General features: G+C 39.1%; 2 protein-coding genes across 2 annotated transcripts; both read right to left on the bottom strand.

Moving 5' to 3' along the window:
- Positions 1-418: 418 nt before the first annotated feature.
- Positions 419-4,471, bottom strand: LOC137730058 (FHA domain-containing protein PS1). Its single transcript, XM_068469124.2, has 6 exons — positions 4,056-4,471; positions 3,739-3,944; positions 1,685-3,502; positions 1,415-1,550; positions 938-1,329; positions 419-832 (listed from the first exon to the last, which is right to left on the bottom strand). The coding sequence occupies exons 1-6, from the start codon at positions 4,366-4,368 to the stop codon at positions 596-598; spliced, it is 3,102 nt and encodes a 1,033-aa protein (XP_068325225.2). The 5' UTR covers positions 4,369-4,471; the 3' UTR covers positions 419-595.
- A 6,030-nt stretch (positions 4,472-10,501) lies between these two features.
- LOC137729974 (uncharacterized) lies at positions 10,502-13,512 on the bottom strand. Its single transcript, XM_068469027.2, has 4 exons — positions 13,141-13,512; positions 12,914-13,019; positions 10,974-11,122; positions 10,502-10,877 (listed from the first exon to the last, which is right to left on the bottom strand). Exons 1-4 carry the CDS (start codon positions 13,279-13,281, stop codon positions 10,782-10,784), a joined length of 492 nt encoding a protein of 163 aa, XP_068325128.2. The 5' UTR covers positions 13,282-13,512; the 3' UTR covers positions 10,502-10,781.
- Between the last annotated feature and the right edge of the window lie 223 nt (positions 13,513-13,735).

Below are 13,735 nucleotides of genomic sequence, written 5' to 3'. Positions count from 1 at the left end.
TCAAACACATGTCACGATTCTAATAGGGTAGTAAATCTACACCGTGGTTAGGGGCTGTCAGCAAAAACGGACTCTTATAAAAGTTGGCGAGCAAGAACGGAACCAAAATAAGCAAGCCCTCGAAAAGGGTCTTCAACTTCGCACACCCGCAAACAACCACTTGATCAAATAACTTGCATCTTTGTAAACAAATGATCAAAGCTTTACCCTTAATTTCTGATGTGGGACAACACTCCGCATCCTCACATTGCAGAGTAATTTGGCATCTCTGTCGCTGTCCCAGAGAGAGTAAAAACAGTTTCACCAACTTTTCCTAAGTCGCAAAAGATGTCATACCTAACCCTAATCTTTAGACACCCACCCTACCCCTACACAGATTGAGTACTCTAAGGAACTTTGTTAGTGCATCCATAGGATCGGTTCGCCAAATATGTTAGGCATGTATTTCCTCCAGTTATTGATCAAATCAGTTGAAATAAAGAAGTTTGAAGTGCTTGATAAAGCACAAACAGGTCAACAACTCGATCATCATTTTGCTCAACGTAACAACGCCATTACAATTTGAGACCGTAAATGAAAATTGTTTTTGGTTCATCTAACGGATCTGCCCGTAATGAGCATTGTGGTGTAGAATGAGCTTCAAACCCTTTGCACCTTCTCCTTTTGACGACTTCTTCAGAGGGCCGCAGCTATTGTACTTTTCTCTCAAAGCTCCGTTTCCTAAGTAAGACCATGTACGCCCACAGGGAGAACTGTCAGGCCACAAAAACCTCTCAGAAAGTGGGTTCACCAGACCCTCGCGAAATTCTTCAGCTGTCTCACAGAGCAAACCCTGAAACACAACCATAATCATTCTTAAAATGCCTGCATTATGCGTCAAGGGTGCGTCGAGTGCGGAAGGAGAAAATGGTTGGAGTGCTAGTTGTAGTATCATTACCTCTTCCATGGCTTTGATCTTCAGGGTAACATCGTTACTGAGAAGGACAAGTTGTCCATCGTTCCTTTTCATCCTTCTATATAAAAGAGCACAATCTAGGATATGGTCTTCTGGGGACGGTGATACAAGGTCCATCATGCTCCCACACCTCGAAAAAGTCAATGAGCCCGTTGCCCTAGAAGGAAAGCCCCAGCTCTTCTCGCTAAATAGAGACTGCGGCGAAGCAGGAGGGGTTGGAGCAATCAGTCTTCCGTCTTCCATTGAGCTCTGGACATGGATCCACCAATTTGTTTTAACCATGCACTCTTTGATCCATTCCAGCACCAATTCAGCCTCTGTTTTCTTTCTGAAAAGGCTGCCACGTTGCTTCAAGCAATCCAGTTCCCGTATGACTGTTTACAATAAGCGAGTTCATTCACAATCATCAGGACCAACTTTACCTAGCAAATAATATGCACGTAATTCAAATTTCATTACCCATTCTTGGAATGATTAACTGAGTCCCCTTGAGACCTTGTAGAAACTGCAATGACTTCCTTGATTCCTTGTCGAGAAGAGTAGTAGCGTCTGCAACCATAGTCCAGCTCCTCTTTCCTTCTCCAACAGATTTATTCTGAAAATTAACTTTGAGTTACATGTCTTATGTCTATGCTCGATAAAGCTAGTTAGAGCCATGGAAATAAATTAATGAAAGAAAGTTAGAGCTGTGGGAATAAGAAAAATTTAACCAAGCGTTGACCAACTTACAGAGCCTGCATTGGTGACCTCCTTATTTTGAGTGTAAGAGAAAGATGTGCTGCTTCTTGTCGCTGTGTTAGGGACCGAGTCTTCTGATAAGCTCTTGCCCTCAGAACTTTTTATTGATTGAAAAGGAATCCTTTCTGTTCTTACTTTTGTTACCGTCAACTTTTTCTCCGCCCTAGCTTGATTTCCAGAAGTATTTCCTGCTAATTTTATTTCTTGGAGTTCCTTCATTATCTGGTTCTCTTTTCCTGGGGATTCAATCAGCTCTTGTTGACTGACATTGGTGACTGGAGTTAATTTCAACGAGGATGATGTGCTTGATTTCGAATGCTTAAATTCTATCTTACCCTTCTTTTTCAAAGACTTTAGTCGAAGAGTATTTGGGGTTAAATTTTCCTTGTCTGGAGTAAAGATCTCCCCCTCCTGTTCAATACCATCATCACACGCAGCTTCTGCAGGTTTTCCTCTGCTCTTATCTGTTTGAAGCTTTACAGCACTAGCAGGTTTACCTCTTCTTTCCCAAATGCTTCCCATCATCGTACTTGATTTATTCTCAGATCTCAGTGGAGGGCTTTCGCATAGTTCTGATTCAGGCTGTCCTGCTGCAGTAAAGAGAGATTGTGGGGTCTGCCCCTCTTTGTTATTTATTAACTCTGACATAGATGAGGTTCCAGATTCTGTCACAAGAGATGCAGAAGAAATGCTTGAATCCCTTTTGTCATAATCTTCTGATGCCATGCTTTTGTTTTCCAATTCTCCATAACTCACATCCAATAGACATTCTTTTTCATCAGAATGCTCAAAGTTCAGGTTAAGAGGCAAGTTGGATTTTGGTTCTAGGGTCAGGCTTTCTTCTACAACTTTCTGATCTTTGATCTCCCCTAGGACTTCCCCGATTGGCAACGACAAGTTCTCCATCACAGGGGGTCCAGAAAAAAGACATGAAATATCAGTCTGTCCATTATCTTTTCTCGATGGGCGTTGGTTCTCAATTTTCTCTGGTACAGAAGCAGCAGCATAAGCTTCCTTTTCCTTTTCATCAAAATGTTCAAACTTTTGGCTAATCAGCAAGCTTGATTTTGTTTCTGGGGTCAGGCTTTGTTCTGGAACTTGCTCATCTTTGTCCTCCCCAAGTACTTTTACAGTCGGCAAGGTTGAGTTCTCCATCACCCGAGGTCCAGAACAAAGACATAAAATGTCAAACTGTCCCTGATCTTTTCTCAAAGAGCTTTGGTACTTCTCAGGTACTTGCGCAGCATGATCAGCCTCTTCCTTTTCACCAGAAGAACTTTCAGCATTCAGGTTGGCAGGCAAGTTTGGTTTTGATTCCGGGGTCAGGTTTTCTTTCTCATCTAGCTGAGTTTTGGTCTCCTCAAGGATTTCCCCAGTTAGAAGAGGTGAACTCAAAAAAGTTGTCCTTCCATAGTCTTTTCCCAATTGGCTTTGCTTCTCACTTTCCTCTGACACTTGCACAGCAGGACAAGCTTCCCCTTCCTCTGCAGTAGAAAAGGAACTCTCTGGGTTCTCTCTTTCAGAAACCTCTTCTATGACACAGTGAAGTAGGCGCTGGTTTTCCATTCCAAATGCCCAGAAACTTGAGACTTCATTCTCTTCACCACTACCTTTTGATAAGTTCTCGCTCCCTTCTTCGCCTGGATCAAAAATTGAGTAAACGGCATTTTCCGGCAGTGGAGGTGCTGATGGGACCTCCATCTTCCCAATGACTCCTAAAATTTCATCGGAGAACAACGATTCTACACCCACGGAATTTGAATCTGGAGATTCAGTTTCTTTGTTCTCAACTGGCAAAGAATTCTCACTCTGCACAAACCCAAATAGAAAACGCAAACGAAAATTTGTACAAAGTTCATTGGCAACTTTTGGACCCTATTCATTTCAATTCAATTCGAATAAAGAAATACGAAACATATTGAACGAACAACAGAATAAAAAACCATTCAAAAAACAATCTTGGTTTCCTGGAACAATCCAACAAGCAATCTTTTGGACATTCTTCAAATTCATGTCTAAATTAAACAAACCACGTATATACTTACCTGATCCAATACTTGTTCTGCATTTTCATAATCGTTGTGCCCTATGAATGGCACAAAAGGTGTTTCGAAAGCATAGGCCTGCCTCATAGGAATCCAATGCAAGCTGTAGACCCTGCTGGAACCACCAAGCCTGAGCGTGTCCCCTTCGCTCAGCTCCACTCGAACTCCCGGCTCGATCTTCTTGTCTGAAACCCAAGTCCCATGTACTGCAACAAAAAACCCAATTAACCAAACAAGTCCTATAAATTTCTGGGGTTTTCTTATTTTATGCAAAGAAAACTTAATTGAAATGCCAAATAAAAACCCCAATTTCTTACCTGATGAAAAATCGGTGAGAAAGAGCTTTTGAGAAAAAGGGTCGGAGAGGATTTGGAGGTGGAATCTGCTGATGCTGGGGTGAGTCAAGACGATGTTGCAATCCGGGTGTCGGCCGACGACCAAGATTTCTTCATAGGTTTTCCGGACGGTGGAGATGGGTTTGGAGTGCAGCAGCGGCGGGGATTTGTTGACGATGAAGATGTTCTTGAGAATGGCTCCGTTCTTGAGGACTGTGAAGACTGGGATTTTCGGCTCCTCTTCTTCTTCCTTTCCTTCTCCGTTCAGCTTCCTATTCACTTTCTCGTTCGCCATGACCGTGTTCTTTGTTGAAGAATTTGGATTCTGCGTAGGGCAACTGGGTTTAGAGAGAGAGAGAGAGAGAGGGGGATGTGGTGGGGTTTTATTTCAAAAAGGCGACCGTTGTGATTTTTTTCAATTATATAACGGCTATTGCACTAATAATTTTTGGATTTTGAAACTTGATTCAAAATTGTAAAGATTTTTAAGAAAAGAAATGTTCAATAAATAAATAAATAAGTTTGTTTTATTAAAAGCTTAAAAAATATACAAAGGGATACACAGTAATTCAATAAATAAAAGTTTGTTTTATTAAAAACTTAATTTAAAATTGATGTCACCTTACGCGAAAACAGTAGACCGAGTTTGAGAAAACTGGGCATTTGGGCTGGAAGTTGTTGACCCACCACTTAACTTTGGCGACCGTTGTGATTTTTTTCAATTATATAACGGTTATTGCACTAATAATTTTTGGATTTTGAAACTTGATTCAAAATTGTAAAGATTTTTAAGAAAAGAAATGTTCAATAAATAAATAAATAAGTTTGTTTTATTAAAAGCTTAAAAATATACAAAGGGATACACAGTAATTCAATAAATAAAAGTTTGTTTTATTAAAAACTTGATTTAAAATTGATGTCACCTTATGCGAAGACAGTAGACCGAGCTTGAGAAGACTGGGCATTTGGGCTGGAAGTTGTTGGCCCACCACTTACCTTTGGTTTATTGGACTGTTGGAGAGGATTTTTTTGGGTTAGAGGGCAACATTGTTGTCTTTGCCCTTGCCTTTTACCAACTGGTGCAGATACTCTAAGGAGAAGGGTAAGCACGGTTTGGTTTAATACACTTCACCCTTAAAATCGAAAATTGAACCTAATAAAGTAACTAGTTTGGTTGCGTTTTGGCTGTGTCTTGTTGGTTCTATTCTGTTTGAGCTTGTATCTTCATTTGGGATTGTTTCAGTAAACTCCAAAGATAATCACAAAAAGAGAGTGGAGGACGGCGATATAAGTAATCTGCTTTGGATTTTGATGTTGGAGTATGTTGTTACAAGTGCAAGAGGCGCAAGTTCAGCAAACGAGAGCGAGCTCGTTGTCTAGTGGATGACAATGTTGCTTCCGTTGTTGCCACAACACAAAAAAAACTTCTCACAAAATTTGAAATAGATGGGGCATGAGTACTTTATACAAGCGAATATTGAGAGGGGGAAATTCGAACTCGGGACTTCGAGTGCACAGAGTGAATGCCCTTAAGAGCAACTCCACCCCTATCCACTTTGTGCCAGCACCCAGCCCATTTATCCACTTAATTGAACAGTAACAGACTCAATGAACAGTAATAGGCCAAAGCATCTCCACCCCAAAAAAAAATGTGCTGGCACCTAGTCTAAAAATGCGCTGGCACAAACGATCTCCACCCCTACAAAATGCGCTGGCACCCAGTCCATTTAAAATATTAAATAATTTTTTTATAAAATAATAAAAAAAAAATAGTTTTAATTTCGAATAGGATTTTTAACCAATCTCGTCACGCCACGTGTCATTATCCGAACGTACTATTTTTTGAATAGATTTCCGCTAAGATTTTCAACCAATCCCGACAACCCACATGTCACTTCCTGTTTACAATAATTTAGGCAATATTTCGATAAGATTTTTAACCAATCTCGTCACGCCACGTGTCATTATCCGAACGTACTATTTTTTGAATAGATTTCCGCTAAGATTTTCAACCAATCACGTAGTGCCACGTGGCATTGTCCAGAAACTCATCTTTTTTTTTTTTGTCCATATAAACCCTACATCCCTACATCCATCCTCACACTAAACACAATCCTTTTTTTTAGCTCAGAATTCTTCTTTATCGTTTTCAAATCTTGAGTTCTTACAATGTCTTCTTCAAGGAGAGCGTATAAACAGTTGCAAGAGCAGCAGAAAAGGTTGTTGGCACAACAGGAAGAATTGGTCAATCTTGACCAAGATGGAGGTGGAGATGAGGTCTTCGCAATGGAGGAGGATGAGGATGATCACCATAGAAGGCGGAGGGCCTCACATTCCCGCCGTATCATGCAAGCTATGGGTCAGATAGCCAAACCCGAACGTGCGGCAAACATCGATAGAAGAAGGGAAAGACGAGGTAAAGATCTCTTGGAAGATTATTTTATTCCCAACAGCGTTTACCCTGATCATGTTTTTAGACGTCGTTTTAGAATGCAACGAAGTTTGTTCGCTAAAATCATGAGTGATGTTTGCAACCATGATCCATATTTTGTGCAAAAAGAGGATGCTTTTCATGTGCTAGGTCTTCTTCCTGAGCAAAAAATTACGGCTGCCTTGCGAATGCTTGCATATGGAGCATCTGCAGATCAAGTGGATGAGATCGCAAGGATGGGAAAAACAACAGTTCTGGAGTCCCTGATGCGGTTTTGCTCTGCAATTGAAGCCCTCTACACCAATGAGTACCTTCGGCAACCCACGCCAAGGGACATGCGAAGGCTTCTGAGGAAGGGTGAGATGCGAGGCTTCCCTGGCATGATTGGAAGCATCGACTGCATGCACTGGACATGGAAAAACTGTCCAAGTGCGTGGCAAGGAGCTTATGGCGACAGAAAAGGAGCCAAAAACATCATTTTGGAAGCGGTGGCTTCTTTTGATACATGGATTTGGCATGTTTTTTTTGGTGTTCCAGGAGCTCAGAATGACCTAAATGTCCTTGCCCAATCTCCAGTGTTTGACGAACTGCTACAAGGGCGTGGGCCGAGATGCACATATTGGGTTAATGGTACTAAATACGAGGGACCATACTACCTTGCAGATGGTATTTACCCAAGGTGGTCAACATTTGTCAAAACAGTGCCACACCCGCAGAGTGAAAAAGATAAACACTTCGCAAAGTGTCAAGAAGGGTGTAGGAAGGATGTCGAGCGTTGTTTTGGCATCCTGCAAGCTCGTTGGGCCATTGTCAGGAGTGCAGCTAGAATGTTTGATGTCGAGGCTCTTCGATCCATCATGATGACGTGTATTATTCTTCACAACATGATTGTTGAAGACGAGTATGATTATGATGCCGTCGATGAATATGAGCCGGATCCGATGAACAACTCAAGAACACAAATCTACTATGCTCATGATCGGACCGAAGATCCCGTGCAACACGAGCCGTTGGAACGGGATGGACGTTACAATGAATTGATCGTTCAACGATACACTTCATTGCAAGAGCCATACTGGCACATAGCCCGCCAGAATGACTTGATTGACCATCAGTGGAGATTGCACGAAGGCGAAGATAATTAAAATAAGGCTTGTGGTTGAAGAATAAAGTGTATTGTTTTTTAAGTGATCTTATTTAGTGTGTTTGCTTTTTTTTTTTTAAGTTTAAATGGTGAGGTTATGTAATTTTATTTGGTGTTTTAAGTTTAAATGGTGAGGTTATGTAATTTTAAGTTTAAATGGTGTTTTAAGTTTAAATGGTGTTTTATGTAATTTTATTTGGTGTTTTAAGTTTAAATGGTGTTTTAAAGTTCTAAAAATAAATAAGAAATTAAATAAAGTTCTAAAAATAAATAAGAAATTAAATAAAGTTCTAAAAATAAATAAGAAATTACATAAGAAATTAAATAAAGTTCTAAAAATAAATAAGAAATTACATAAGAAATTAAATAAAGTTCTAAAAATAAATAAGAAATTACATAAGAAATTAAGTAAAGTAGTACAAATAAATGCGAAATTATACAAAGTCTGTGGAGTTAGGATATGTGGTGCTAGGATCTTGGTTGCTAGGATTTCTGTAGCTGGAACCCCCTTGACTTGTTTCGGCATCTCTTGCACGCCTCCTTCGCACGACATCTCTTTTTTCTGATGTCCAAAAATATTTTGAATTCGGAGACAGTCCTACTAGAGACTTGTTCATAGTGTCACGATCTGTTTGAGCCATCCTTTCTTCTCTAAGCATCTCATTCTCTCGATGAAGTGCTTCTCTAATCATCTCGTTCTCTCGATTAACTATTTCTCTTTGTCTCTCAGACGCCGCATCACGAGCCTCAGTAGCTGCAATAATTGCTGCCACAGAAGCAGCTTTTTCCTCATCTCTAGCCTTTTCCCATGCCATGTTCATTTCACCTTGACGAGTAAGTTCCTCCATATATTTAGTGTAGTCATTTTTGGAAGAACTACCTTTTTTCTTTGATGCCTTTTTACCTTGAGGCCTGAGGGACTGACGAGTCGGTTGGGTCTCTGGCACTTGTTCAGGTATCCCTTCCGTGTCTTCAAATGTGTTGGCTTCTTGTTCGGCTGTGTCTGCTTCTGGCGAACTGTGTAGACCCATACCGTGCATGACAACTTCTGGACCGGTTGCCACAATTTGGTATTTAGGGCAATCTTTGACAATTTGCCAACATTCCCATTTGTTGAATGATTTGTTATGGTTCTTTGCATTGTAGAATGCTTGTGCTTGTAGTGTCTATAAAAATTACATAAAAATTACATAAGAATTGTGGAATGCATAAAAATTATATAAAAATTACATAAAAATTACATAAGTATTTGGAATGCATATTACATAAAAATTACATAAGAAATTAAATAAGAATTGTGGAATGCATTAAAATTATATAAAAAGTACATAAAAATTACATAAGTATTTGGAATGCATATTACATAAAAATTACATAAGAAATTAAATAAATTAAAATAATCAAATCGGGTGGAATGCATATAAATAAATAAAAATATTGTTACCTCATCCGCTAAACTTGTCCCACTACGCAAATTACCAGAAGCATGAGAGAGGGCGTTTTTCCAACAAGTAAAGGATGCGTTGAGTTTTTTCCAACGACCTTGAAGACCTTGACTAGATTTGGCATCTTTTCCATGTACATCTTTTCCATGTACATCGTTGAACGATTTCGTAATTTTACTCCACATTTCTCGCTTATCCATCTCATTACCCGTAATCGGGTCATGAGTAGTGCGAACCCAACATTCACACAACGTAACATCTTCACTGAGCTTCCACGAAGTCATTTTTTTCTCTCAAAGTGTACAAAATATTCAAATGTAGAAAGTGTAGAAAGTGTAGAAATTATTGAAATGTGGTGTAAGGTGGAAGATGAGGGTTAGGTATTTATAGAAAAAAAAATTTAATTTTTTAAAATTTTTCTGTATTTTTTAAAAAAATTTTGACATTTTTTAATTAATTTTTAATAAATTTTAATGTTGTAATTAATCTGGACCGTTGGATTTGAAAAATAATCAAATCCAACAGCCAACACGCTGCCACGTGGCCAACGGTCAAATTTCTGACCGTTGGGCCTTTTTTTTTTTTTTTTTTTTTAATTTTTGGTGAAATAAACGTGGACCGTTGATCTGTGATCGGACGGTCCAATTTAAAATTTAAATTTAAATTTTTTTTACCGTTGGAAATCCAACGGCCTACAAAAACTAGCCGTTGGATTTCCAACGGCTCTAAGGTGGCCACGTAGCACATTCCCGGACTCATGCAAGTTGGCCTGCACGCGGGCCCCGCCGCCTGCAAGGCCTGTCGGCTACTCGCCCCGCAACCCGCGTGTGTTGCACGCGCCAAGACACAGGCCGGGGAATGGGTCTGTCCATGTTGGGCTGGGCTGTTGACTGGCACGGGCTGGGTGCCAGTCAATTGCACGGGCTGGAGCAGAAAAATGTGGTGCCAGTCCATTTTCTTCACTTGGTGCCAGTCCATTGAGCATGGGCTGGAGTTGCTCTAACAAGAAGGTACTAATTCGCAGTTTCAAATTTAGCCTCTTCACCAGAAAACTTTCTTTCCAGTTATAATCCTGAAGCTTTTGACTGTTTGCAGACTTCTGACAGAAAGCCAAATGTTTCGTTATTGCTTAAAACTGACAAAAATAAATAGGGAAGTGCTATTGGCACTTCAAAAATCTCATTTTACACTCCTCACAAGTGTAATTTTCTTTCTAAATATAGAAAGTTTGGAGTGTAGAATGAGAATTTTAGAGTGCCAATAACAATTCCCAATAAATATTTCACTCGGAAAATGTCGAAGACGGGACTCAAGCCGAGCTGGAATTAAACAGCTGTGGTCATTTCTGCCACCGGATACAACAAAAGAAATTGCTGTTATCCTAGTACAGGATCCCATCCACAAGAAATTAACAGCCAAAACTTATCATACACGGATTGAGATCAGTTATCGTACAAAAAGATAGGTCAAAATTTGATGTTACAGAAAAAAAGATTATGATATGGGAATCTAAAGCACATTGCTTAGTTGGTCCTTAAAATAATTCATGACTCGCACGGTGAAAATTTATCCCAACTCCCATCTAACTTGTAACTACAGCATCATCTAGACACAAGGAGCTCTGAAATAAAAAGCCATGAAAGGCAAACCCCATATTGATTTGGCCGGCAATCCAGCACGAGAGGAGCTCAATCCTGCTTACTTTGAGAAAGTCTTGCACGATGTCTTAGCTCAGCTCTTTTCCACTTAACAATCAGGCGACACAAGGAAAAGAGTGTGTTTACCTGCGAAAGAAATTAGATTCAAGTTAACACAAAGAATTGAAAATACGGAATCAGACAAGATAGAATAATAAATGAACATCAATCGCACATACTAACCAAAATTATGATTGCAATGACGAGAAGAGGCCCAGACCAAAGCGTTGAGAGAAAAACTCCACCCTCATCAAAATAATCCTGACCGGCAAAGCTCTTCCAGTTCGCACGCAGGAAACCATTGAGCCTCTCTGCAAGATATACTCCTGCCACTGCAAAACAATTTCCACATTTAAGTATCTAGATAGGCAACAGAAACATATTACATATGTTAGTTGACATGCTGAGGAACATATATAAGTATCTAAAATCCCAAAAGACATGAAAATTATTTCTTCGTCGCCTTCATACTCACAGCAGCACAAAAGAACATCAGTACTTAACACTGATGTCATAATTCTATGCACGTAATATTAAAAAATTTATAACCCCTTGTGATAAGTACTGGTTGGTGACTGAATTGGCAAAGTTTCCAACCAATCTCGAAAACTGGAAATTACTACAATTCTCCATTGACAAGCTTCTACAAAAGGTATGAGGAACATGAAATCTTAGTCGTAAGATTCATGCATAATTTTACTAAAACATCAATCTTCTGATAAAGAATAAAATAATGCTTCCAAAGCCCTAAAGAGAAACAAGGCTAGCAAAATGCTTTGTTTGCAGTGCCAGTTCCAAGAATTAAATCAGATGTTTCAATGGATTTCCTAAATAACCAGAACTCGTAATGGAAGAGATTCATACATATTCTGGAGAGATCACATAGCACATGCAATACAAACAATCTATTTAAATTGGAAGCTTCAATTAAAAGAGCACACAAGTGATTAAATAATTGCCAGAAATATTTTTGCTGTAACCTCCTTCTGAGAAAAGTTGTGTCCTGTCGAGGCCAAGGAATTCGTGAACAAAACCCTTGGCACTTCTTCCCCAGTTTGATATAAAGCTTGGTCAAGGCTCCTACGGAATCTTGCCTAACAACTAGAAAAAAAATTAAAGATTGATCGCGTTTATTCATCAGTTTTATGGTTCCCTCATCAAACAAGATCCTGAAACCATATGCTAAATTTGAAAGTCTCACATCGAACTATCGAAGCACAAGTTCACTAATAGATAGTGAAAACTTGTGTCAGTGGAGTCAATCATAATCATTTGATTTTATCCAATGTTATGGGCTACATCTAGCAGGACATAAATCGAAAATTATTTCGCTGAAAATGCAATCAAATAAAAGAAGAGTTCTGCTACCATATCACAAGTTTCATTAAAACCATACAAAACCGACTAATTTATGTGCTGAAAATGCAATGAGTTATGGACTTGTGTAACCGTATAAACCACCCAAATTACTTGTTCAGTAGAACAGCAGGTTTCTTTATAGGAAAATTTTCCACCTTTTGAACCAAGACCATAAAATGATGGTTTCTCTACCACCACCATCAATTATTTCTAGAAAAGCAGCCTGAACCAAGACGAGCTGCTTAGAGCTTGCAGAGGTCATCTCCAATTACCATTCCCAATCATGATTTTTTGCTTTTGGAATCAACTTATTATGATCCTAAAAAGTATGCACAGTGAACTAAGGACAAGCCGTGAATCTAACCAAATGAAAGTATTTTAGCACCACCCATTATATGTTTCATCAATGATCTATTCTAGTCACAAGCGTAAAAATGCGGCTTCACTCACAAGAGGACTAAAGACATGCTCTGAATCTAACCCAAATGAAAGCATTTTAGCCATAACCCATTATCTGTTTCATAAAAAAACTACTATATATATTTCTATTGCTGTAAGGGAAGAACAATCCTCCACGGATTGACTGAAGGCGCAATCACACATTACACCATCTCGCAAACAACACATAAACCTACATATTATACCAAAATTAACACATTATATACAAACTCAAAATTAATACCACACCAGAAGCTACAAACATAATCAATCTAATCGAAACATAAAATCATATGTACGAAATAATAATAATAAAACCAACTTACATGCCAAAAGGAACAGAAACATTTGGAAGTTGGGATTCCTCCTGGAGGTGATGGCTACTATCAGAAGCACAAGATGCATGCCCATTAAACCCATCAACCAAGGTTCCTGCCAATAACCCATTAAATTAAATTAGATTTTCTTTTCAAATTTGTTTACTTTCTGGGAAACCAAACACAGAGAGAGAGAGAGAGAGAGAGAGAGAGAGAGAGAGATAAAATAGAGGTACCGTCCAGTCGATAGCGTGGAAAAAACCCAAGAAATTGTTTACAGCAGGCGCAAGACCCGAACGCAACTCTGCGGATAACTTCTGGACGAGATCTGCCATTTGATCCATTTGCTCCTCCATTGCCGACCGAACCTGCTCCATTTCTCACTTTCTCACAGTGCTTCTTTCTTCTTGTACCTTCTACCTTCTTCTTTCCTTTCTCGTTTAATTTCACAGTCTCAGATCCAAAGCTGAGAGTGTCGCCCTTATTAGTCTTACGAGTCCAACGTCGCAGAGAATACAGACGAGAGAGATGAAATAAACTTGACCCGTTCAAATCGACCCAAAAAGTTTAAATGGGCCGGGTAATTTCCCACTTTCTTATTTACCAGCCGTAGTGCCTTTGCGTTGATGCGACGTTGTTTCTTGCTGTTTCAGAATGTTAAATTAGATTTTTTTTTTTAAATGATAAAAGAATGTAGAATAGAGCATATATTCGAATATTTGAAGAACCAAGAAGTTAGAATCAAAGAGGTAAAACGATTTTTAGACAAAATGAGAATAAATGGATTAAAATTAATGAATTATTTTGTTTTTATTGAAGAAAATAAAGCAG

This window comes from Pyrus communis, chromosome 10, assembly GCF_041283825.1.
Source record: "Pyrus communis isolate YQ-2024b chromosome 10, ASM4128382v1, whole genome shotgun sequence".
NCBI lineage: Eukaryota > Viridiplantae > Streptophyta > Magnoliopsida > Rosales > Rosaceae > Pyrus > Pyrus communis.
Note: the sequence above shows the minus strand (reverse complement) of the source record. Positions and strands in the feature narration are given on the sequence as shown.

Coding starts and splice junctions, on each gene's coding strand:
- LOC137730058 (XM_068469124.2), bottom strand. CDS start 4,368: ATGGCGAACGAGAAAGTGAATAGGAAGCTGAACGGAGAAGGAAAGGAA. Junction 1,330..1,414: donor GTTAATCATTCCAAGAATGG/GTAATGAAATTT, acceptor TATTGTAAACAG/TCATACGGGAACTGGATTGC. Junction 833..937: donor AGATCAAAGCCATGGAAGAG/GTAATGATACTA, acceptor GTTGTGTTTCAG/GGTTTGCTCTGTGAGACAGC.
- LOC137729974 (XM_068469027.2), bottom strand. CDS start 13,281: ATGGAGCAGGTTCGGTCGGCAATGGAGGAGCAAATGGATCAAATGGCA. Junction 13,020..13,140: donor TCCACGCTATCGACTGGACG/GTACCTCTATTT, acceptor GGTTATTGGCAG/GAACCTTGGTTGATGGGTTT. Junction 10,878..10,973: donor TCATTGCAATCATAATTTTG/GTTAGTATGTGC, acceptor TTTCTTTCGCAG/GTAAACACACTCTTTTCCTT.